The 26,826-nt window shown below is 38.7% G+C and overlaps 1 protein-coding gene across 1 annotated transcript in view; it reads right to left on the reverse strand.

Moving 5' to 3' along the window:
* The window catches only part of LOC139149364 (cytoplasmic dynein 1 heavy chain 1-like), a 73,777-nt gene that overhangs the window by 22,352 nt on the left and 24,599 nt on the right, over positions 1-26,826 (reverse strand). The window contains exons 35-74 of the mRNA XM_070721088.1: positions 26,307-26,507; positions 25,368-25,650; positions 24,874-24,974; positions 24,066-24,222; positions 23,527-23,761; positions 22,787-22,970; positions 20,949-21,161; positions 20,515-20,667; positions 19,855-19,940; positions 19,475-19,631; positions 18,824-19,045; positions 18,419-18,625; positions 17,867-18,034; positions 16,622-16,855; positions 15,834-16,162; positions 15,229-15,394; positions 13,654-13,817; positions 13,025-13,307; positions 12,594-12,689; positions 12,347-12,418; positions 11,925-12,014; positions 11,427-11,549; positions 10,862-10,953; positions 10,577-10,670; positions 9,881-10,072; positions 9,313-9,492; positions 8,723-8,876; positions 7,635-7,830; positions 7,066-7,183; positions 6,217-6,432; positions 5,395-5,634; positions 4,822-5,006; positions 4,398-4,467; positions 3,875-4,021; positions 3,275-3,364; positions 2,768-2,916; positions 2,162-2,327; positions 1,603-1,737; positions 1,184-1,278; positions 496-670 (exon numbers count right to left, since the gene is read on the reverse strand). Of these exons, the coding sequence (XP_070577189.1) occupies positions 496-670; positions 1,184-1,278; positions 1,603-1,737; positions 2,162-2,327; positions 2,768-2,916; positions 3,275-3,364; positions 3,875-4,021; positions 4,398-4,467; positions 4,822-5,006; positions 5,395-5,634; positions 6,217-6,432; positions 7,066-7,183; positions 7,635-7,830; positions 8,723-8,876; positions 9,313-9,492; positions 9,881-10,072; positions 10,577-10,670; positions 10,862-10,953; positions 11,427-11,549; positions 11,925-12,014; positions 12,347-12,418; positions 12,594-12,689; positions 13,025-13,307; positions 13,654-13,817; positions 15,229-15,394; positions 15,834-16,162; positions 16,622-16,855; positions 17,867-18,034; positions 18,419-18,625; positions 18,824-19,045; positions 19,475-19,631; positions 19,855-19,940; positions 20,515-20,667; positions 20,949-21,161; positions 22,787-22,970; positions 23,527-23,761; positions 24,066-24,222; positions 24,874-24,974; positions 25,368-25,650; positions 26,307-26,507 (6,618 nt within the window). The remainder of the gene's footprint in view (positions 1-495; positions 671-1,183; positions 1,279-1,602; positions 1,738-2,161; positions 2,328-2,767; positions 2,917-3,274; positions 3,365-3,874; positions 4,022-4,397; positions 4,468-4,821; positions 5,007-5,394; positions 5,635-6,216; positions 6,433-7,065; positions 7,184-7,634; positions 7,831-8,722; positions 8,877-9,312; positions 9,493-9,880; positions 10,073-10,576; positions 10,671-10,861; positions 10,954-11,426; positions 11,550-11,924; positions 12,015-12,346; positions 12,419-12,593; positions 12,690-13,024; positions 13,308-13,653; positions 13,818-15,228; positions 15,395-15,833; positions 16,163-16,621; positions 16,856-17,866; positions 18,035-18,418; positions 18,626-18,823; positions 19,046-19,474; positions 19,632-19,854; positions 19,941-20,514; positions 20,668-20,948; positions 21,162-22,786; positions 22,971-23,526; positions 23,762-24,065; positions 24,223-24,873; positions 24,975-25,367; positions 25,651-26,306; positions 26,508-26,826) is intronic.

Raw genomic sequence — 26,826 nt, forward strand, 5'->3', positions numbered from 1 at the left:
TCATCACAGCAATGAAATAAAATAAAATGCAAAACAAAAATCTGCAGAACACAGTAATCCATAGAAACCATAATCACATCACACAGGGTTTATAGATCAATATATGAGACTTGGTCAAGGCTGTAGATACAATGTAATACGAGAAGAAGTACTTCCCAGCTGTAACAAAAGGCAATAACCTTCTATTATTGATATTAGCTATAACTTGGCAAAAAGAAAAGAACCAATTACGCCTTTAAGTTTCACATACAACAAATGAATGATTAAGATAGCTAACATAATGTTTTTGAACTGAATATAGACTATTATGCTATAAACTTGGTGTCTGTTCCAAAGGTTTCATTCCATAGTGTGTGATTGTCTCACTCAACAATCACAATATCAGCATGTCAATCACAGAGCCTACGATTTGTGGATATTTGACTGTTGCTGTGGGTCCCCCTCCCTCAGCAACGTGTTTAGTGACTGTTTAGTGACTGAGAGCTGATAACTTACATTGTTTGAAGCAACAAAGTCTGGCATTCCCTTGAACGGTGCCAGCTTTGTCAGCCTCATCATGGATGACACTTGGTCATTGGACAGTCCCTTGTACTCAGGCATACGTCTGGAGTCTAGTTGTTTCTCACTGCCTCGTAGGAAATGTTGGAACTCTTGCTCATAGTCAGGCTCACTAATAGTGAAAAGATAAAATATGAGATTACCATATGTCCCGGTATGGTCCCTCATATAGTTGGTTTCCTCGTGTTACAAGAAACAGTAGCAGCTAGATTTGTTCATTTCATTGTGTTACAATTCCCACTGCACCCTCTCTATTTGTGTCATATCGGCACCCCCCTCCAGGTATCATTGACTCTTCATTTGACTTTGACCTCCTTATCATCAGTTTGACTTGGCATTACCCATATACAGTAACACATATGTGTACACACACAAATATGCACATACACATATACATGCAGACACTCACACAGTACACACAAAAACTATGCCCATACACATTCATCAGTTGGATTTTGACATTATCCATATAAAGTAACTCACATGGTACATGTACACACACAAGTATGCCCACACATAATGCACACATGCAGACACATGCAGGCACACACATACATACATGGACACAGACACACACTATGTCCATACACATTTGTCAAGGGCATAACTGACACATTGAACTCACCTTGAAACACCCTTGAGATAAATCTTACACATTAGAATACTGAATGTGATTCTGTCTTTGTGGAGCATTCCACGGGCAACTCTGTTATAAGCCAACTGAAAGAACACAACAAATAAAATAAATCAGTATGGGTGAGTGTAAAGACTTTTTTTCTCTGCATGTTCAAAGACAACAGAACATTCTTGTATTCACAGAACTAATGCAGCTCAGTGCAAAATCACACAACTTGCACCACTCAAATCAAACTTTTGGACCAAAACCGCTGTAATTTTCTGAAGACTTGAGCTATCAACTTCATCTCAACAAAGTCTATTCACAGGCTTGAAAAGGTAGAAATTTGTCATCCACCATGTGCATTTTGGAAATTACTGTCTCTTTCCACCATTGAAAATCGCTGACAGAATCAAATTGATTTTTACCTGGAAGAGGTCCTTGGTGATAATGGACAACCTGGCTGAGTAGTCAGTCACGCCTTGCAGGTGTGTGTTCTCACAAAGCACGGCGTGGAAAATGTCCAGGAAAAACTGCAGGGAATACTGGTAGAGGAAATGGATCTGGAAGAGAAACAAAGGTTGTACAATGATGAGTATATTCCCCAGTAATGTACTGTGAGAAGTTCTGCAGTGTGCTTAGCTTTCTTGTTGAAAGAACTATTTTACCTGATGGTTTCTCTACTATGATATCTCTACACTGTTGTCACACACAAACCTTACCAGGTTTGTTGTACACATGAAGTTCAGTCTTTTCAACAATTTTGCATCTGTCTCTTCACCGCATTTTGTTTCTCCTTATCATAATAATGTACCTGAGGTGATGACTACTTTGGAGATTTTTTAAAGGTTGCGGTCAGCAAAATGATAATATGGTAATCGCATCTAGATCAGATTTGCCTGATTGATACATGAATCACAGGAATTACTCATACTGCAGTGTACAAACATGGTAAGTGAGAGGCCACCTGGCACAGAGTTAACTCACCAAATGTACAGCTTCCAGGGTGAAGTAGATACTACTGCATGACTGGGACAGTGGCATGTACTGCTGAGAGACTGTTTCAACCTCAGCCATGATCACGTCAGTCTCTTCCACTTTTCTGGTCACCTCGGCTGCTTCCTGTTTCAATGTCTCAAGTGTGGTGATGATTCTGAGGCAGAAAACACAAAAAGTGTTTGATACACAGTGAGCACATTTCATCCAAAACTCTGTATTGAAAGTAGAAAACTATTGAGAAATAATCCTTGGTGTCTTTCTTGTTGAGTGGTCACGTGAGCAAAACCGTTGTTACATATGTTACACTTTTATGGTAGCTATAGTATATGTTATAAAGATTGGAAGGAGCAGGGTTTTGCGAGTACGAAATGTGGACATAAGTAGCACATGTACTTGACAGTTGACAGGAAAACATCCATGGATAGGCAAAAGGAAGAATTTCTCTATCAGTCGTTGTGGACCGTTCACTTGAGAGTTGTTATGGCATTTGATGGTCTCTTAGATATAGGGAATGACCATATTTTAGATCATGGAAATGACAAAAGTATGAGAGAAGCGCAAACTAGTACATCAAAAACTTCAAAAGAAACGTACCTGTCATCATCCAGGATTCTGCCCTTGGCATCATTCAATGCCTGCAACAGTGATTTCTCAAGCTGACGCAGACGTAGATGGAATTCACCTTGCAATTTCAGCAGGTCAGAACGTTTCTCATCCACATCTGGTCTCTCTGCTTTCAGAACCTGTACGGGGATAAAAACAAGCATGATATCTGGGAACAGCACAAAGGCAAGTTCAAGTTCGGTCAATGCTGGTATGAATATTTTATTGATCATTCAAAACTTGGAGTTCATTTATCGTTTCAATTTCAAAATTTAAAACAATAACCTTACTAAAAAGAATTTTCCTCTTCACCAACTATGTATAGGTTTCACTACAGCTGATATCTATCCATGGATTTGTGGACGTAACTTTGATTTGATTGAAATTTCAGTAAATATATCATATTGATATGTTGTGTGAAGCAGGGATGATAATTTTACAAATGATGGGTAGATAAAAGGAATGTTTTCTGCGGACAAACTCTGACAGTCACTGTACCTGATTGAGACACTGGCTCTGTAAACTGCTCCTGGTCACTGTAAAGTTGACAAATGTCACCCTACTGCAGATGTCTGGTGGAAATTCAACCTGAAATGTGATACAAGTAGATGACATTGAAGATATTGATTGATCATATCAGGATCAACAAGAGAGAGTTGATGAAGGAACTTCACAATGAAGGGCTTTCTTGATGTGTTTACATTTTACTTTGCTGGTATTATTTTTGTTGTACCCTATTGCTAAAACTGATGTACAATACATATTGTGTGTGGTGAAGAATGCACTTAACAGTAAAAACATTGCTTGGAAACGTAACAGAATGAGAAAATCTGGAGATTATGCATTAGTACTTGATCCCGCAATGTACCATCATGATTGTGGAACTAATAATGTGTACTAAATATGAAAGGAAGTAGGTGGTTTTTAGAACTTTGTGTGGGTTATAAGACGAAAATTTCCTAACTGATGTTGGGGCTCTTTGCCAGAAAGCAATGTTTTGATTGAATGCACCATCCACCTACCACCACGGAAACATCAAAGTCATGAAAATTTGGCAAATGCATGATTACCGGTATCAAAAGCAACACAACGACTTACAGTTGGATCTCTGGTTGACAGGAATATGGTGAATGAAGGTGACAAATCAATGTCTTGGTCACCGAGGGAAATCAACACACGTCCACCAGTGCGACGCAACTCACGATTCAATACAGGATTCAGAATGGGGTCATAGTTTTCAACATCCTGAAAATGAAATGATCAAAAACAATTTATAATTACTTCTATGTCTGAGTGTGTTTAATCATCTCTTTATGTCAACCCATCTGTCTGCAGCTATAATGAACTTCAGTATTACAAGGGGCACATATATTAACTGCACTCAACATCACATTCAATCGTTTATTTCATAACAGAAACGCGGGGGAAACAGTGTTCCAATAAAAATATACCAAGGTGTTAGTTCTGCTCGTGTGTTAAGTTTCATTTATGATTATGACACCATGTATCAAAAGTGGCTTTTGTCCTCTGAACCTGAAAGTTTTGCACTTGAACATTGTAAATTCTGTTAGCTAGATCTAGAAAACTTTGGGCTGGTAGTTGTGAAGATCAAGCTACGTACCTGTACAAGTAAGGGATTACCAAATCTCAGAGAACTTTCAAGGTTCTTTCTGAAGGCATCATCCAGGAAACTGGTGAAGAAATAGATTTGAAAAACAATGAATGTAAATAGCAGTACACAAAACATACCATACTAATCGGTTTGTAACATGTTCTTGATTCTTTAACAAAACTGAGTTAAAATATTAATATTTTCTGGTGATGAACAGATCTGTATCTGGTCATTTTGAGAGCTACCACACTTGTTTGATGGTAGCATTTATTGCAGACTGAAACAATTTCACCTGTTCACCCCCAGTTCCCTGTAAAAAGGTCCACAATCACTACTGGTAACAATGGGTTTGGGCCAAACCATAGCGGTGAAAGGGATAAAAACTGTTCCAAAGTGTGTTTTCTTGTCACTTGATTTGCAGTGACGCTATTACCTTGTCTTGGAGATCTTTTTCTCTTTGTATTCATTCATGATGAAGTCAGTAGCCTGTCCAGACGGATCAATGATCAATGGATATCTGTTGAATCTCTTCAACATAATGGCATTCTCAGTGCAAAGGTCATCAGCTGGAAGGGAGTTCGCTTGCCAGCGTAGACGCTCATCAGCATTGGATAAATACTGCAATAAAGATAGAGTTTTATGTTTCAACTGATGGATATCTTTTTGCTACTTCTCCACAAAGTGTCATGATAAAATATCCCTTTAAGTGAACAAAGGTGGATGTTTGTGAGCCTCAATTGATAATCACCTGCAATAGCAAAACACAAGTCAGGAAAACATATTTTTAAACCCAAGAGTTCATGTGAAACTTCGAGTGTATTGCTGTACAAAAGCCTGTGTGGGGGGATCTTAAATACCTGAGCAATTTTCCTCTGATGCACTTATGGTGATACTGCCTATAGCATCCCAGTTTATTCACAACTTGTATATTTTGTGCATGAAACTTTTCCTGTATCTCTTTTCACAGCCAAAGCATCACCAAGTATTCATGTTCAGTTACACTGACCTCAGTTCTTGCGATGTCATGTCTGAAGAGAATATTAGCTTGCTGGAGATGCTGACACCATGAAGTGAATAAGTTTTGTCTCATTTGTTGATCAAAGTATCCACCATATGCCATGAAGGCTGACGAGAGTAGGACATCGCCGACAATGGTGGCCATCTGATTCTTGAACGTCTCGCTTCCTTGCTCCCAACGGTCTCGTTCCACGCTGAGACTGCGTAATAATGCCGTACTTCTGTTGACCTACGAAGAAAGTTGATGAAATGTGAGGTGATTTTACATGATGTTAAACTGTAATATTTTCCAGTACACTGATAATCTTACTGGTGGCACACGGCTACACAGTACAACAAGAAGTGGTACATATCCTACTTGAACTTCCAAGCTGACTCAACCAACGTTGTTATTCACTCTCTCAGTATTAAACAAAGTAACAACGTGCAAAGGAACAGTGGGTTTTCTGAAATTTGAACAAACACTACACTGATATGCAGTTCCAAGTGTCTCTCCAAATCACTGTATTGCAAGCCACTGCCATGGATCCTGCAGACTTCAACACACTGGAAGCTGTTCTGTTACATCATTGTTTGAATATCACTCATCAATTTGGTATCGTCTACACCACAGAATGCTTGTTCTATGATCCTAACTATATTGAGAAATCAACGTACACTGTATAGTATTCTGATTTAGGAACTGCTACTTCCTTGCACTATCCCTGGCAGCATCATAGCAGAGTTGATAGTCCAATAGCTATACTTAAATGCATACAGGAAAGCATTTACTAGAGTTTGCTGAAGACAAGTACATGCAAGATAAGCTTACTTTAGTTGCCACAGCTTCTAGATCAGCCTTGATGGCTTGTGCCTGGCTAATCAGCTGTGCATATTCCTCTTTGTATCTGGCAATACTCCTCTCCAGCTCTACAATGGTCTTCTCTACTTCTTCACCTTGGAGTCTGGAGTGCTCTGCTTCCTCTTCAAGACGTCTCAGTTCGTTACGGAGTGGCTCGACACGCTTCAGCATGTCTGCATAACACACCTGTGGGGGAGATACCAGGAATGGTGTGGTTAAGGAATGTGACAGTAGACAGAAGTAGACCAGTGTTGGTGAACAATTTGAAATATACCTCTCGACAGTTATCATAACATAGGCTTCTGCAGTCCTGACTTGCTGCTGTATGACTCTACAGAGCCATTGTTCCGAGTGATACTAGTTTTCTCAGTGACCCATTACCTGCATAGAGTGCAGAGGGGAATCATGCAGCATTGCCTGGCACCAGCCACTCTGTGTTTCTGTACAATCTCCATTGATATAAATATTCACAGGTAGAGAGTGCAAGTTAAATGTAAAAGCATTTGAAACACACTTCAGAATGCGTTGGGGCCAAACCATGGTGGTGGAAGGGTTAATGACACTGCATGGTTCACATCACATATTCTTTATGTCCAATATCATCCAGTCATGGGGGATGACTCTGATTGCTGCTATCATGAAATTGAAGAGGATGTCAAGTCAACAATAACTATGATACTGAAATGACCTCATGTTGGAGTCCCACATCACTGTCATGTTGTGAAAATATACATTCCAAAATACAGACAATATTGACTATAATGGACAATTTCACATTCTTGCTCTATCTGATCAGCACTGAAGAATTTGTTACATTACCTGTGCTATTGCCCACTTCACCAAGGGTCCGCAAGCCTGACTGGCACGGTTCACTTTCTCAAAGGTGTAGTCAGGATGGTTCAGGTATCTGCTGGTCATCTTCTCTCGAATATCATCACTGTCAATAAAGAAGACACAAACGATAATGCCAAATAATGGTGACAGTATTTTAATAGAAGATTGAACGTAACAAGAAGACTCACATTGCATTGCAGAGATTAAAAGGTTGACGTCAGCTTGAGATTTCTGTTCTTATAATAAAAAAATTCATCGTAATATGCTCTCTTGGGCAACACTGAGCTTGGAAGATACTTTTGCTTTCAAATACGCTTCAAAACACATTATTAAGGTCTGAGTTTAATGGCTTTTCTGTCATCATGGATGGATGTCTCTATGATAATGCCTACTTTGAAGAACAGCAAAGAGAAATTGGCGAAATTTCTGGATAAGAACAGTTGGACCTGATATCCCTTCTGATGAACAAGAGCTCGGATCCTTGCCACCATCATCTAGCATTCAGAACCAGATTTCGACACAAAGATCATGTAAGTCATTCTGAAACACTATACCTGATATCGTCTGTTGAGAAGTTGACGATGGTGTTGATAAAGTTGTCTCTAACAACGATACCACGGATGGCCTTCCAGTCTGGAGTGCCCTCACCCAGCAAGAGGCAGATGGACTCCAGGGCCAACTTGACGGTAGCAGGAGGGTTGGCCATGGTCCTGACCTCAACCAGATGCTGCTTCTTGATGGATTTCACAGCTGTAGAGTTAGATGTAGATAGGAACAATCAGAAATCATGTGTTCTGCAATGATGTGTGTAAATGGTAGATGAAATTGTTAGATTCACCATCCAAGACTGCGAACAAGCCTGTGAATGAATTCCGTTTTTCTTTGTCATAATCGAAAACAGATTACAATATTTTATCAGATAGTTCACATGCATTGATGAAGAATATACTGAGCACTGTTTCTGAAGTTGCAAGTGTGTACAATTGCCTTTGCAATACATTGATGTTACGTAATAGTTGTCATGTCCCTCTTGATGCTGGCCTCTGCCCAAAAGAAGCACCCAAGTTACTGATTCTGAAGTTATATCCCAAAAATGAAATATGGTTCTTTTCACAGGCTTGCTCGCCTAAAACAATTTACAAGGATTTCTTTCGCCTCATTTCACTTGATGACTGAAACTTTGCAACAAGTAAAGTGGCAGGGTGCGACACACTTCATGAACAGAAAGTTCAAATAAGACTGATGAATACCAAGATGATACAATACAGCCATATTGCTACTCAACATTACACTGAGGAGTATGTTTCTGTTAAGAGGAAGGCACCCGTAGGCAATTTTGGTAATTCCTCATCGATTCAAACTCACAACGTACGGCACCAAGTCACCTAGCAAAGACATCACAGTCACTAAGTGAAAACCGCACAGCTAATTCCCCATCTTTAAAAAGAGTGTTCAACAACTAACTGAAGTTTTACAGTTTTCTGACTGCGACCTCTCCACAGCTGTTGAGTTCATGAAGCACTTGTATACACATACTCACTATAAAAAATTGGACAAACTCAATCGCTAAACTGGGCTAAAGCTGCTGATTTCAAATAGGGAGGGTTGTTCTACATTTACTTAGGAATGGAAAGATTTATACCTTGTTTAGCATCAATGACAGCTGGCTCTACTTTGGCCAAATCTTCCATCACATATTCTTTCTTTTCAGCGATGGCTTTGGTTTGTTTTTTCAGTGCTGCCTGGATTTCTTGTGATGTAACTTTCTTCTTCTCTGCTTCCTGCTGGTCTTTCACCTGACAATGAAAACAAATTCATGCTATGTTTCAGATGGGATTTCTTTTAAAACCCACTGACCATTGGTGAGCCAACTATTTTACCTAAGTTACTGTAAAATAAAAATTTACAAATTTAAATATCACTGTTGCAGCAAATATTCACTTTGATGAAGATCTTTTTCTATGATCTTATTCATAAGGCATCTTTCCATTCTTGTGGTGAAAGAAATATTTGTATATGCATCTGAAGAACTTACCAAAAATCTAACAAAGCTAATATACCACTAAAACCAAAATACACAGATACACGCACACAATATACAGAGACAGAGACACATACACATACACATACACATACACAGACACACAGATACTGTTGCTGGTGATCACATGAATTCAGTATAATTGAACCCCTGTAGATGTATGTATCTATGTATTAAAGTTGATTCCTTACCATCTGTTTGAGTTTGGCATTAGCCATGGCATTCTTGGCTTCCAATTCTTGGCTTTTCAGTGACAGGCTCTTCTGAAGTTCTTCAACTTGTCCTACAGTTTCTTTGATCTTGTGGAGACCAACGTTCAGATGCAACTGCTGTTCTTCCAGGTCACTGCGTTTCTCATTGTACAATTTCACCTTGGAGCAAAAAAAAAGGAGCACATTTTGATGTTGTAGGCTTAAAGGGAGACTTGACATGTAATAGTTTATTGCTTTCAGTGAATCAAATTTGCCTTATAATCCAAATGAACAACTCTGAAGAATATAACATTTAGACTTTGTGGGAAAATGCCTACCTTTTATGGGGCTTACTACGTATTGAGTTGATCAACATGAAACCAATATCTTACTTGTCACATTGAGCTAACTTTAACATGATTTGTTCTTTACCCCTTTCATTGCTAAACATTTGGAACTACCATATGCCCACTATTGTTTCATGCTCAGTTGGACCTTTGCACTGCCCCATAGGGGTGATAGGGTTCAGATTAAACATTGTTGTTTGTGTCATGAGTCAGTTACTTACATAGTGGTTGATGAAGTCTAGGTAATGTCTTGGAGTGATGGCCATTAGAAGACCACCTCGTTTTTGGATTCGATTGTTGGCTTGGTGTAGCGTCTGATGGACGTACACAAATGCATTGTTGACAACCTCCCTGTGGGTTGGTGTCCTTGGCACACCATCGAAGGCAAAGGGTATGTAGTCTGGCCGACGGTACTGAAATAACAACAAACACAATAATTTTTAAATGACGCTGTTGACAGAGATGCAGTCAGCTAGGTACAACATTTTGATAACTGATACACAGGTTAAGAATCTAACAAGGTCTTCATGAGATTCCCAGGTTGGCATTATTTCTTGTGGATGTGTGCCGCAAACTATGCATTTTCTCACTCGGAACTTTCTTCGTTTCAAATTCGGTGAGTTGTGTAGATTTGAGAAATGCAAAGCAGTGGGTGAAAAAAAACGGAGACTGCAATCCATGTCATCTTACGTACTTGTCACAACACAGTATTATACGACTCCCACATCAGCAGCTATGTCTATATAAAACCAGTATGACACAAATACAAATGACACAAATGAATTCTTTGAACTAAAAATTTCATCATGTGCAGCTGACTTGTTTTAAAAATAATTTGACATACTGGACAGCTATCTAAAGTTTTCGCTGTTTATTATTCACTCAAAAAACGATTGAAAATTGTAAAAGTTTCTCACATTTGTTTTGTCCAAGTCTAGCTTGTTGGTGAACTCCTGCCCAACTTGGTACAGGGCTCCGTTGGACCAGTCTCCGAACCAGTTCAAGACACATCTGAAATAGTTAAATCAATTTAATCGGTATCAAGTATTTAAGATACTCTTAAAATTTCACACCAAAATGCTTCTGGTTGTCTTTTTTTCCCTTCCTTAGAAATTAAACTACACTGTGATAAGCTTGTTTGGTCTTTCCTATTTCACTGATAAAATGCCAAATATTATTTCTTTTAAATATGATCACCATACCTGTTGAACAAAGCAGGAGATGTAGCAGCTCTGTCTTTGAGTCCTTCAGAGGATGGGTTCATAGTGAAGACAACATGGAGATTCTGTGTAACCTGTAAACACAAACATAGAATGTCACAAAATTAAAATTTGGTTGTATCGTGAGATAGGGCAACCCTTGTGCTCAAAGGGCTATGATAAACATGGGGTGCTCTAGTTCTGAATGGTGCAAGTGGTAAGTTTTTGTGATTCCGTAGAGTAAGTACATGCACTGAGAATCTCTGCAATCTTTGTACTATGCCTATGGTAGATAATCTGTATATGCATGCACAAGGTATATGCATATACATGTAAATAACTATAAACTTATTTGAAGTGATGTTATGAACAAAAGTGACAAATATTTGGAGAAAATCACTTTTTATTCTTGTCTACGGTTTTCTTATGTCTTGGTAAATTGTCAAAACATGCTACTAATTGTCAAAGCGAATTGTCACATTTTCATTAAGAATGGTATTTACTAATGGATATCTGAACATGTACCTTTGGACACACCACTTATAGAGTTGCATATCTGAACACCTACCTTTTGGGTAAACCATTTATAAAGTTCTTCATTGGTATCTAACATGTGACCTTCTCTCTGAGCTCCTTCTTTACACTGTGTCATCAATGTAGTGTACTCGTCTCCTTCAAACAGACCAGGTACCTGTAACGATCACAAAAGTGCATCAAATTCTTTACGGACAGTTTCTATTCAACGCCCTGCATGGCCACTGCTAATGATGGAAATGTTCGTCTGTAAAAGGAATGCAATAGGGATGCATGTCTGCACCTGTTCCATGATGGATTCCGAGAAAGTGTTGGGCCAGCTTGTTGACGGGCATCACTGACATTTACCATTCATCTGAGCAACCCTACTGCAGTCTGTATTGTGGGTAGATAGATAATATTATATACACTGTACAATAACTTGGTGAAGCACAGTTTTAATTGCATGCAGTGCATCAGTCGGCATCAAATCAATGTAGGCCACACGCACATATGACATTGTTTTTTACAGTCTACGGAAGCCATGACTTACTTCTCCATTGGCAAGCAGTGTGTTCATTCTTTCAAGGAAACTAGAATCCAGCACGTTAGATTCATCCATAATGAAGGCTATCTTCTCATCCTATAATATAGGAAAAGCAAGAAAGTTATGATTGATAATAATATATAGAAACTCTGAAGAATAGTTGGTTTTTCTACAAGATATAGCACCAACTAGCATGGTAGAATTTCCAATTATATAAAGGTGCAAAGTTGCACAAGTGTGTGCTTTGAACAAGATTTATTTAAAATCTATACAGATTCATTCAAAAGCCTCTTGGTATAGATAGAAACCTGTGGCTGAAATGAAACAGTCAGCTTGATCGATGTCATTTGAATGCAAGACACCACCAGAGGGCAGTATCAAACTTCAAAGGTGGCAGGCGAGTATCATGGAAAATGTAATGAACATACCCTACAACCAGACCTTCTGAGGACTGTACGAAGATCTTCATCAAAGTCAGCAGCTGTGTATTTCCTGTGTACCTGATAAACAAAGGATAAAATTTGTAATTTTTGTTGTTGGAGTTATCTTTTTCCACACCTTCAAAAATTTTGTTGTGATACTACTTGCACAAAATCAAACGCCTAATAAATCACTGATATTCATCCAATAAAATTTTACCTTGCAAATTGCGGTAAAAGCGATAAAAAGTATTACCTTGATTTGGTAGACACTGAGTCCATTGATCCATGCAACAAATCTTGACAGGGTAGTTTTACCAGCTCCACTCGTTCCAATCAGCAACAAGTGACCCTGAAAAGCACAGAAATATTGATATTCACTTGAGTATAAAGCAAATCATGCAGTCAGTCTTCCGTTGATCTGATGAAGTCTACACTGTTGTATAAACACAATTCAACCACTGTTCATTGGAATTTATTTTGGCATGTTACTTTTTGACAATGATAAGAGTACGGTGTATTGAACTTATAAGATTGTAAAACAAAATGGTTTGGGTTGCACTCTATGTACTACCTCGAGATGTCTGCAATTTTTTGCAAGCTGAGCTCATGAACACTACAGCAGTGAACCAACTACGGCAAATCCTGTCAGTTCCATATCGGCGTCTACAAATTGTTAATGGTTACCTGTGGCTGTCTGAAAATTCTGTCAATTCTCAAGACGTGGTCCAACACTTCATTGAACAGCACCAAAGGCACATCCAGCTCTTCCTCATAGAACACTTTCAACCTGGCCTTGGTGTATTCTCGGAGTTCCTCTCTGTCGACCGGTACATAATCCTTGGACAGCCAGTTGCTGTAGAGGATCGGCCTGCCCAGTGCTTCGTCACGATTGATGTTGGGGAAATGACTCAGAGCAACGCGGTCTATGTTTTCATCAGTCCATGATCTCTCTTCATCCGCTACAAGCCTGTCACAGAACAGAGTTCATTTCAATATGGTGTTGGCAAATCACTTTACTCTCTGAACTTAGCACAATATAACAGTTAGCTGTTATTGTGTCCTGAATAAAATTTCACTCAATAGATATCAAATTGTCTGTTTTCTTTCGCTAGTAGTTAGTAAATTTTCAACGACATTTATAAATAAGCAGACTGTGAAGTATAAAATTATATTCAACAAGGTACAGAAACTTAACTTTCTATGTGCGATGAACTGTGTGAAACTTCACAAAACATATAAAATGTGACTTCAGCACAAAAATCTACAGTATTTCAAATTATTGTGAAAACAGCTGGCGAGCTAATGAAGCTGACCTGTCTTGGAAGAGTCGAAGACCTTCATGTGCCCAGATTCTGACCAAACCTTCAACTGGCAGTGACTCCAAAGGTCGTAGTGCTTCCACAATACCGCGTACCCATCTTGTCATTTCACGAGGACTGTAGATGTAGTGTGGCTGCATATCTTGGGTAAATTTCTCCTGTAATGAATAAACATTAAGAGTGTTACAAGAAAATTAAAAACATGCTATGAAATGGTCTTACTGATCATACCATGATGAAATGTGAAAATTTCAAAGTGCGTAGTATTTATTGTTTTCCAAAGGCTGTACCTTAGACTTGCGCCAACTCTGAGGGCATATAAATATCAAAACAGAACAAACTGAGGAAATAAACTTCAGCAGACTGAGACTGTGGCGCTAGTGGTAGGCTGTCACAATGACCGTTGGATAAACACAGTGGCCCACCATAACTGCTGCCAAGAAAAAGCCAACTGAATAGTGACCAGTCAGGCAGTACCTTTACAGTTGAAGCCATTTTTCTTCGGTGGGGCAAGTTGGTAATTATGTGTAATATTTATCAAAACGAAGACAAGGCACGTTAATCTCTTAAGATCGTGTTTTATTCCTTGTAGTTTTCATTCCCCAATCAAGTCCCCTTTTAACGAATGTACATGAAAATGGTTCATCCCAGTTATCAGATCACCGTTGCTGGCTGTAAAATCTCATTACCCTCTGTGTTTGTTTAGATCTCATCTTGCCGCTCCAGATAGGAAAACACAGTTTGGCTTAGGAAGTTCCTTTGGTATATTGGTATATGGCTAGCTAAATTGGTAGGTATCAACTTGCCCCACTGAAGAATAATGGCCAAAACTGTAAAGCCCCAATAGCTGTGAATTTAATGCATTATTTTCATGATTTTATTTTTTTAAACCAAAGTTGGTTCTTGTAAATGTGCTAACTGAAGGATGCGTATAGAAGTATCACTGTTCACTGATTTGGACCATGCCTACACATTTTAACAGGTTAAATAATAAATGGGTGCCCCACTAAAAAAATGGCGCCCCCACGGACAAGTGCAGAAAATGCAGTTTTACGTGCACGTACACATCGTGATCATCCAAGAAACAAAGATGATACCATTTACTTGAATGCACAACACACAATGGCCGACATTTTGTTGTTGCAATCTTTACTTTATGCGTCACATGATTATTTTTGAAAATGGCGGGAAATCTACGATAATGTTAAAACTTTTGAATGTACATACACTTTTGACACTTATGAAAGTGTTATACACTTTTTCAGTCTTTAGTGGGTCCAATTCGAAGAAAACTCTTGGAAAACAGAGGATATTTTGAGATTGGCTTGTTACACATTCATGGCTATTGGGGCTTTAAAATTGTGAGTTTTCAAAAGATGTGGAATAGACACACGCAGAGACAAAACATCAAAGAGAACATGCTATCATTATCTGAAGGATTTGGCCACATTCATCTCTCCAGATTGGTATTGAGGAATGTAAATCACACCAGTTTAAATTTCTTGATGGAAAATTCAGAAAAGAAAGAGGACAACATGCAATGATCGGTACAATGTTGAAATTTCTCACCTGTGATTTGCTATAGAACTCCACCATAGCATTGGTAAGCGGTTCAGCATAGGTTCTAAGGCTGGGTATCAATCTCAACATAGCACGGTTGAAAGTGCCATAGATCTGCTTCAGAGACGCTGCACCTGGGTAATCTACATACACAACTGGGACGTGGCGCAAAAACCTGACACATAGCAATAAAGAATAAAGACAATGATGACTTTTTACATTGACAGTTTGAAAATTAATGTGTAATCATCATGAGCAACATACCATTTAAGTCATGCACAATCAGTTATACACAGTGAGCTTCATTTGAATCTGTGATGTCCCTGTGATCAGCCTCGAGGTAGCACCTCTTTGACACCAAAAACAGAACAATATCAGTGGCACCATTTACAAATGCAGTGCTTAGCTAAAACATTTCAGTGGACACAACGAGCCTGACAAGTAAAAGTTTGATGTCATCCAACATAAAGATCCAAAATTATGAAATGACTATCAAATGCTGCAAGGTGAAGGTCACAGAGGACACGACGTTGCTGTCATTGTACAAGCAGCACTGATATTCTAGCAGCCTAGATGAAATAGACCTGATTCAGTTCATTCTAAAGATAACATACCTGTGTGACAAGGGTTTTCGTCCTGGGTCTGTTGGAGGGTTGCAGGCTCCGACAAACTGTATTCGTTCCAGCTTGACCCACGACTGATCTGTCGATCGGTAGAAGCCGCCGTGCTCCACAATCTGACGCAGGAATGAGATCACCCTCTGGGTGCCGTATTTGTCCATGTCGGGCAGGTTGATTTCATCACAGAAGACCACCAACCACTTGTTGAGTTGGATGGGTGATATAACCACCCCATTTGGAGTGCGGCGGTATTCACAATAGTGATCAAACGTCTTCAACATCAACTCTGGTGTTGTTGCACTTGAGAAGTTGAGACCTACAACCTGGATTATCAAAGGAGAAAGTGTTAAGGGTTCAAATGATTAAAAGTATGACAAACCTACAGGTTTCATGCACGTCAAACAAATGCAGAAATTCTCCCGAATTTCTTGTTTCATAGAGAACTCTTGACCACAATTAAGGTAGCTTTGTCAACTTGAAATTATTTTCATACCTGATATAAATAGATATTGCTTTTCTCATTTGAAGAGTATTAGGATACATGACAGTACCTATCATCAGATACAGCTAACAAAAACAATGTACTTCTCTTGAAGTTAGGCAGAAATGAACATACTAGTCACTAATTTTCCGGAAGACGGACAGCAATGTAATCCAAAAAGTGTCCAAAATTAAAGGACTCCTTGAAAGCTTGGAATGAAATGCAAAAAAAACCCAGAAATTGCATGCATTTTTCTTCTTTGAAATCGGTGATAAAACTGAAACAAAGACCAGTTGCTTACCTCCATGTCTGGCAATGCACGCAGTGCACTGAACAAGGTCATTGTCTTGCCACTGCCGGGCGGGCCACACAACACGAGTGGTTTGTGTTCTGCCAGCCATGTGTACAGTAGGGCTTCGTGGCGCACAGTGTCCAGAGTAGGTACTACTACGTCTGGTGCGGCAACTTTGTGGGTTTCTACTTCTATCTGTGGCACCTTGGCTGCCCAGGGTACCCACTCTCCTGTGATGGAAACCTGTGGAATTCAGAAGACATTGTTGGTCAAGAGTACGCAGGAGTGCAGCATAAAATTATCAACATTCATAATACTTCTTGTTGAGTTCACTTTGCGAAATGAAAAGAGATGCTGATCTTTTGAGCTATTTCCCTTTTTATACAGTGGATTTCAATTCAGTGCTGCAACTCTGTGTGTTGAGAGTTAGATCTGACTAACATATTCTAACTTTCAGCTCTAATTGTACTACTACGTCTGGTGCGGCAACTTTGTGGGTTTCTACTTCTATCTGTGGCACCTTGGCTGCCCAGGGTACCCACTCTCCTGTGATGGAAACCTGTGGAATTCAGAAGACATTGTTGGTCAAGAGTACGCAGGAGTGCAGCATAAAATTATCAACATTCATAATACTTCTTGTTGAGTTCACTTTGCGAAATGAAAAGAGATGCTGATCTTTTGAGCTATTTCCCTTTTTATACAGTGGATTTCAGTTCAGTGCTGCAACTCTGTGTGTTGAGAGTTAGATCTGACTAACATATTCTAACTTTCAGCTCTAATTGTTACTAAACACAGCTACACTGTAGATAAAGTGCAATCAACTTTGCAGTTATCTGTCCAGACACAGTTGCCCACTGCTGGTTTACTGTAACTAATCAATGAGTTGGTGACTTTGAAATGTGTCGTGATACCCAAGCTAATCATTTATATAGTACAAGCAATGTGTCAGTCTCACACACAGAGTTGTGGCACCGAATTGCAACCCACTGTAAGTCATCCTGATTTCTGATGTAGAATTACATTTAGTAGATAAGACAAACGCCAGGTAAGACAATAGGGTTATAAAGCGCTCTGCTACGGTATGAGTATAAATCAAAGTAAAATGACAGAAGATAAACCATAATTAGCTTAATAAGATGGATCAGGTCTGTAATATTGTGAAAAATCCTTTCTTCCTGTTTAATCACATTTAAAACAAAGACCGATATGAGAGAAATCAAATGTTTTGATTGCATAAATACACAGGGCTCTCACCTCAAAGTCAATTACAGGTAAAGCAGTGTTTGGTGGTAGAGGAATGGTTGTTATACCACGGATGAAGTTACCAAGGTCTTCTCTGGTCTTCATTTTGCCATCACCAGCAAACGCCCAGAGGATAGAGTACACCATGTATCTGGGCACATAGCGTTCCAATTGATCACTCTGTCGGTACAAAATACAGAAAATATTAAACTGGATCAAGGGTAGTACAGTTCACAGATGTACATCAGTGTTTTCCGTAAAAATTTGTATTTTGATGCTTCATGAAGAAATCTGTGAACTCAGAAGGACGTGATTGTTAATACTTTGTTCCTCAGGTAGTTTGATAATTCTAATCCTCTGATTCTGGAAATTTAAAGTTGGAAATTTAAAGTTTTTTTGAGTTTTTTCACTGTTTGATAAACACCAATTGATCTCTTAATGATGCTGTAAATGACTTCACAAATATTTTATTTATTGTTGTGACTGAATTATATGCTTGGATGCAAAAAGTATCTGACACACAATGCTGTGTACCACTCTTCAGCAGTGATGGTAAAAACAAACCTGCATTGGGAAATCCATGTGGCTGTGATTGTACTGTAAGACGTTACGCACTAACTGGTTCAACATGGACATGAGTGAGCCAAGGGCACGCAGTCGAGTGAAGTCCATCACATGATCAGTTTGTTTGGATGCATATTCCAGCGCACGGATGATCAGACCATCGCTTGTGAAGTGGGGCGTCAAGAGAGCGGCCGCATCTCTTTGGACCTAAGAATCAGACAGAGAAGACAATCGGTGTATCAGATTTATCCAAAACAAGGTGGTATGAAAAAAAATGTTGGATTGAATTATGCACAATCTGCCTAATATTTTGCAGTTACATTTTTCTTTCTTGATACACAGTGAAAGTAAAAAAAAAACAAATATATAAATGCAAAGATTATGAGAAGTGAAGGATTTGCATACCTGAAGTACCGGGGATACAGATTCTTCATCATCAGGTCCTTTCTTCCTGTTGAGAGTGTCTTCCTCGCCTTCATCGAGTGGAATGTTACGCAGACGTTTCAGGAAGTTGTCAAAGATCATCTCTGTGCTGAGCACATCCTCACTGAACCACACCATGCCACAACGACTGACGGTAGCCATGGTTGCGTACTTCAAGTCCTGCACTTCAAACATGATCCTCACCTGAATCAACAGAAAAGTGTAGGAAATTTGACGTAATAGATATTACATTTTAAGACCTGTCTCTAGCATGGGGCAATCTACCAGCAATAGTAATACAGAAACACAGTCATAAGGAAATAAACTCTACAAAAAGAAAAGATACAGGTATATGAGGTCAAGTTCATCTATGGAAGTCCATCAAATTCTCAAAGTACTTTTAACCCTTTCATCACCATGGTTTGTCCAAATCCATTATTTTCTATGGTAAGTTGGACCTATATACAGGGAACTGGGGTGAAAGGGTTAATAAGTGAGGGTAATTCATCACTCGTAAAATAACAAGTACTGATTTTACTGTTCTCTGACGAAACAATGAAAATACCATGTCTTTTCATGTTTGTGATCACACTACAATCAGTTTGATAGTGGAGCAGGGACGTTAAGTCTTACATTTGGTGGTAGACTCAATCTTTCACCGTTTGGCAGAGTCAGTAGTTTGTTGTCATCTAGTACACTGTTGAGATTCTCAACCCATTCCGGATCAACATCACCATCAAAGATGATCCACTGACGTTTGTTGATTTCACCACGGACGTTGTCTATGATCCTGATGAAAAAAAATGCAACATATTACAGTTCATCTGCTGAATCAATGGTGTTTGTCCAATTTCAAGCAAAGAAAGATACTACCTGAAAACATTCCATTGTCGAATGATGGCTAGGATGACCATTGTTGTTACTTACATTTGCTAATGATAAAACTGATTTGCATTTCAAACAGTAACTGAAGTGACCATTACTCTCCTTGTGAGGTCAACTTGAGAACTTACTTTCTGAGTATATGAGTGAAGAGACCATCGGTCCATTCTCTGGTGTTTGGATCCAGGGTACCATACAGCAGATCTTTAGAAATAGCCTGTAAAAGATGGTGGTTGTGTGATTACATACGGCTACAGTTGAATTTGCCAATAACCCATGAAATGTGTCTGGGAAGCATGGGACATGCACATCACCCAATCAAGTAATTCTATAATGATGTTTAATGGTGCAAACATAAAATACAGACGAAATTTCCACCAGATGGTTTGGCAGTAACTTACAGAATATGACCAAAATGAAATTGCCCTCCTGCACGAATATGTAACTGTTCTTCAAAGTAAAGGTACTTATATTGATTTCAGCAATACTTCACAACAATCTAAACTTACAAGTAGTCATGATCAAAAACGTTGGCATGTCATCAACAACACCTTGTAGAGATATTAACAGTAAGACATGCCATACTCTTCTGTTCTGTGCTCATTTCAAAATTGATATTTCACAAAAGAACACCATGCAAGTGTTTGCTTGTAGCTTTCACTGGTTGATGAAACAACAGTGTCTTTTCAAAGTGAGGTTGCCAGTCCAATGAGAACTGTAGAATTTTCATTTTTCTGAAACCAAATAATCTAACTGTAGGAGACACATCATTCAATAGTGCAATGTATTACCTTGGGATCAATAACGTGAGCTACTCCCTCAACACCTTCAACTCTTTCCAGAGCTTTCAGAAGTGTTTTCCAAGCACAGCTCTTTCCGCTACCACTGGGTCCTACCATCATCAGACCATGGTTCAACTGTGAGATCTGATACAATTGTAAAACCTGCAAGATCGCAAAAAAACAAGGCAAATGTCAAGTTAGAGCCCTAGTTATGCTAGATAAAGCATGTTACACACTAGTGTGCCTTCAAACATTTGAAACCTTTCCATGTTTTCAAATTTATGTCTTTTGCTGATGTATTACAATTTTTCCATGACGAGAAAACAGTCTCATCAAAACTACCAAGTCCTTTGTGAGAAAGTACCAATTTTGTGGGAAAAGTTGAAATTTATCATACAAATTCCTGTAAAAGAATTGACACATTGTTTTTTGTTTTGACTGACCTTCTCAACCCAGAGGCTGCCAGCATCATCACCTTCACCGTAGACCAGATAGTTCTCTTCGCAGACTTTCAGAAGTTCACGTCTGAGAGTCTTCATCTCAGCCTGAGTGTATGGCACACCAGGGAAGACATCGGACAGGAGGCTGTGCAGCAGAGGAATATCCTCTGCCACCAGCTTAGGCACCATTGTTTCAAAGACACTCTGGATCAGAATCTGTTGGTAAGACGACAATACACTGGTGACTTAGAGCACTTGCAACATTGTGACCATGAATTATCAACACTTTGAATTATCAACACTTTGAATTATCAACACTTTGAATTATCGACATTTTGAATTACCAACACTATGCATTATAAAAATTTGAGTTATCAACACTTTGAATTATCGACATTTTGAATTACCAACACTATGCATTATAAAATTTGAGTTGTCAACAATTTGAATTATCAACACTGAATTATTGACATTTTGAATTACCAACACTATGCATTATAAAAATTTGAGTTACCAACACTTTGAATTATCAACATTTTGAATTACTAACACTATGCATTATAAAAATTTGAGTTGTCAACACTTTGAATTATCAACACTTTGAATTATCGACATTTTGAATTACCAACACTATGCATTATAAAAATTTGAGTTATCAACACTTTGAATTATCAACACTTTGAATTATCGACATTTTGAATTACCAACACTATGCATTATAAAAATTTGAGTTATCAACACTTTGAATTATCGACATTTTGAATCACCAACACTATGCAATATAAAAAATTTGAGTCATCAACACTTTGAATTATCGACATTTTGAATTACCAACACTATGCATTATAAAAATTTGAGTTATCAACACTTTGAATTATCAACACTTTGAATTATCAACACTTTGAGTTATCAACACTTTGAATTATCAAAATTTGAATTATCAACACTGAATTATCAACACTTTGAATTATCAACACGCTGAATTATCAAAACTTTGAATTGTCGGCACTTTGAAAGATACCTTTTTGTGTGATCGTGCACTTTAACCCTTTGAGTGCCAAAGTCAAGTTTTGCTGCCTTTATAAAATATAACCCCAGTCAATTTTTTCAGAATTTTGCCAAAATTTTGATAAAAGACTATTGCTAATGACATGTGATGTCCATTTTCCATTTCAATGGTCCAAAATTATAAAGATATAAAACCAAATATGAGCTAAAAAATTACAGAAAAATTCATAAAAATCTGTAAAATGTTGCATAAAAATTTGATTACAGCACCGAAAGGGTTAAGGATCTTTTTTCCAGGATGATATTATTCATGCTTTCCTTATATTCGTTTTACTTGGTGGAACCAAAATTAAATTCATTTTTAAAGTAATTTGTCTCTGATATGCTTATATACGTCTAACAACAGTCAGTGTTTTAGTTACTGTTGAGGAACGTTGGTAAAATGATTTAGGAACCCTGACAACATTTCTGCTGTCCCTTAATCTGATTGCATTGATAGACCAAGGGGAACCCTGCTACAGTGAGTTGGGAACTGGAGTAACATTTGCCTGCTTACCAATCTTAGGGACTGTCAATCATTATTAGCTCACCCATGAGAAACGTAATTTATTCATTTTTGTGACAACCCAACCCCTGTCCCCTCAGACCAAAACTCCTTACTGTGAAAGAGGTTTCAGAACAACTACAACAAATTTCTCATTGTGATTTTGGCGCATGCAAAATGAATTGAGTTCTCGCCCCCTCCTGAAATAATTACGTTTCTCATGCATCAGCTTGTGTGATTAACGATCCCTTTATAAAAACCACTGTCACAAGCCACTGCTGTTACTCACCTCCTGTTCTGGGAGACTTTCTGCAATGGCTGCCTCATCAGCTTTTTCTCCTCTCTCCTGCATGTCTTCCTTGATGCGTTGGATGCGATCTCTCTTGACGTTTCCGGCACTGACCAGTACACTCTTCAGAGCACGCAAACCAAAGTCATAGTGAGACTGAGACGATAGTTGTTCATCACATAATCTGCGGCAGAATAATCATGTATGAGAGATTTTACCATGATTTCAGGAAAACAGTTATCAGTGAGAAATATTTTGCAGGGCAATAACCCTTCTGAATCACTCAAAATAACACAGTTACAAGTACTTTTGGACTGTGTTGAACATTGATATTGAGTCAGTCTTTCATCCACTACCATACCACACAAATCAAAAATACTGCAGCACCAACTTTTTGTAGTGAAGTATGTAAAAAACAGTGTTTCTTTCACCTTGGCTGAGGATTTTGCCAAGGAGCACCAGAACTGTCAAACACAGTAGGGAAATTGATTCTGCAATGGGACAACACACAATAATGCCCCTTTCTGATCACATACACTGCTTGGCTCCTATTGAAAGCTATGCAACAATGTAACACATGCATTTTAATAAGTGTCAATCAAAAATAACAATTTGGAGCGTTTCTCAATTTGATTACTTTTTATAGCATGCACCTCAAACAGACTGTACTACACTCGACTAGAAAGATCTTTGTGTTGTGCAGCACACTGGTCTGAGTAAGATGCTTTTCTTATACTCACTTGAAGAATGGCACAATCTTGCTAGCCAACTTTTCAGCTGTTCGGAATCCCTGTGAGTACAGCATGACTTGTGCAATCAGCTGACGGTCTGGCTTGGTCATGGCCAAGCTGCGGAACAACTTCTTCAAGTTGTCTGGCAAGTTTGATCTGCCAGCGTAGCCAGGGTTCATGGTGATGAAGATGGCCATGTCACGGCTGACCTTGACCTGCTTTCCAACAAGCTCCACTTGGATTTCTACGATAGGAAAAAAGATGATTTTGATATTGGGAAACACTTCTCTAAATATGTATGCAGTGAATACAAATATGGACTAGACAATTACATTCACATTCTCACCAATCAATAGCCTTTATGGCACTCACTCATACTTTTGTGGTTCCTTTCTCAATAGATTTCAATGAAATTAAATTCACAGATAAAGGGAGATGGGTGATAAAGTCAAGTTTGGCATATTCTTGTCAAATGTTTTTTTAGAATTTTACACAAAGCCAGCCAGTCAAAGTAAGTCATATCAAGATTTTCCAACAGTTGATCTGACCTTTGCCCTGTTCACCAGCTCTCTCCTTGAGGGCTTCCTGGATGGTTTGGATTTGTTGAGATACAGCTGACAACATTCGTTCCTCCAGACGATTGAACTCATCAAAGCATCCCCAGGCACCCACTTGACACAGACCAACAAAGATACGACCCATGGCCTGCAGATGGGAAATTAACAGAATGTAATATAAATACCGGGGCTATTATATGACAACAGTTCTGCTATGTAGTGGTGCATTTAACCCTTTTCCTGCCAGTCCATATTTCACCATCAGGTCAAGATGGTTAAAATTAATGAAATACAACATATTCCATATGGTGTATTTTAACATAATACTGTACATTCGAAGGCGTTGAAAACATAAATACTGTAAACTTGATGTTTTTGGACTAAAGATGCTATAACATACCAAGCCAACGGGTAAAAATACGTCATGTTTTGGCTCAATACCGCTTTTTACGGACTTGGCTGATGGGGAAGTAATAGTCTTAATACTGTCTGGCAGGAAAAGGGTTAAAGGATAAAGCTAGCAAAAGTACCAAGAATACGATCAATGGAAATTATGTGTCGAATTTTTTATGAAGCCACTTATCCAAAAGAGTGGCAATTATAAGCAGACTGCTGTAAAAAATGCTTCCTTTTCCAACATGATTTTCATTCTCTATACCCCTGTTGCTTTGATTTAGTCAAAAAGGTATGATGCAAGTACTTTAAGTCCCTTTGTCCTCTTTGAAGACGATGGTATGTTGCCTCATGTGTGATTGAAAAATCTAGGAATGATTACTCTTGTTGGCATGATAATCCTTACCTGGAAGTCAAATGTCTCATCACAGTTGAAGACAAGGACAAATCTACCCATCTGGTGACCGAGAGCTTTCACTGACTCTGTCTTGCCAGTACCAGCAGGACCTGAAACGCAGAAATGCATCACACACAATCCTTATCAAATGGTATTGTCATTTACACAAATAAACCCATGAACTACAAATATCCCTACTAGTATCTATTGTCAACTTGGCTTTTTTCACACTTAATGGCCAAGATCTTTGTTTTACTATCAGTACGTTTACCTTGTTATATTGAATATCAATTATAGACGATGACTGAAAACTAAACGTGCGTGCAGCAAAGCAACAGTCTGACTGCAATATTACTGACAACAGCATACCGACAGCTATCATTGCCGTACACCTGCTGACCAGTACCAAATATTACAATGTAAACTTTAAACTGATAAAAATATTGCATTATTTAAGAGACTAACTGAGTCTGTTTGATGAGAGCAATAATTGTGACTCTTACCAAATGGAGAACCACCGAGTCTACTCTCCAGTGCTTGTGTCATGGTTAGATAGCATCTATCAGTCAGTGGTGTCTGTACCAGCTTGTCTTGCACACCTAGATACTCAAAGCCGTAGTTGAAACGGGCATTGGCCATGTGGATGGACAGCTGCTTCAGAACATCTGAGTTCTTGGGGTCGAAATAGAACCTCATCTGACAGATCCAGTCAAAGTTGTCCACGGTGGATACCTTGTTCTTAACTAGCATTCTAGTCACGTCACGCTGATGCACCAGCTCGGTGATCTACATGTATACAACCAAAACATAGGGTGTGAAATATTGAACTGAAACGGTATTTCAAAAAGATCCAGAGAATTGAATCCCATCTTATACATAGTACCTGTAATTCATCCATTACAGAAGCAATCTATCCAGTATTGAGAAACCTCTAACCCTCTTCCCCCAAAATGTTGGTTCAAGCTTTTTGTTCTCTATGGCTAGGTAGGACCTCTGCACTGAGAAGTGGGGTGAAACGGTTTTACTTGCTGCTTCTTATGTCTTCAGATTGAACTCTTTCATCTTGATTATCCTTTACATATGTCAACCTACCCCATGCATGCACCAAAAGTATGGTGATGTAAGGGTGATCATAAGGCAGTAATATGGAATACTCTGGAATGAAACGGCATTGCTGCTTGTGCTCTACCACTTACTGCACCTCTACAAAAGTTGAACTCTGACACACAAAGTAACAGATTGAAGTGATCCAAAGAAAGATTTCCAAGATAGTAATCAGATTTTGAAGTGAGCACATTAAACATCAACATTTCTGGAAAGATGAACAGAACACTTTCCCCTGCCCAGATGCTGGCAATGTAACAAGGAAATGCAAGAAAACCATGCATGCAGATGGCCATAGTTTAACTATATAAACACAGTATTTTTGTAAATCATCTTACCAGATGTTCCAGTTTCTTTCTTCTGACAGGCGGTTGTTCTTGGAGTACAGAGTCAGCCAGCACATTCAAGGTAGCTTGGACATTCTGGAGAACATTCTCCAGTGGTTTCAGGTTAGCAGTGCCACTCTGGGAGATCTCTTGTAGAGCTCTGTCTACACTCTCTGACCAAGCAATCTGGGCCGACAATACAACCAGCTGAGCCTGTTGGGGAGAGACAAAGGTTGGAATAAATCCACGTATATCATTAGTATTGTTTATGGATGATGGTGTTGCAGTATTGGGCAGAGTTGTGACGTCCTGAACATTTCAATGTCTCCTTGGTTTATGTAAAACCTTACAAGAAAGAATAGAGTTTGTCCCATATAAATTAGCACATGCAAAATTGTGAAACTGATGCAGGTTGTTACTATACAGAGAGGCTTTAATCAAAATGTAGTGTACGATGTTCAGTACTCAAATTTTCATGAGTGATTATTGTTTGATCTGCATACCTAAAAAATATTTGAGTGGACAGACATCC

This window comes from Ptychodera flava, chromosome 14 (assembly GCF_041260155.1).
Source record: "Ptychodera flava strain L36383 chromosome 14, AS_Pfla_20210202, whole genome shotgun sequence".
Taxonomy (NCBI): domain Eukaryota; kingdom Metazoa; phylum Hemichordata; class Enteropneusta; family Ptychoderidae; genus Ptychodera; species Ptychodera flava.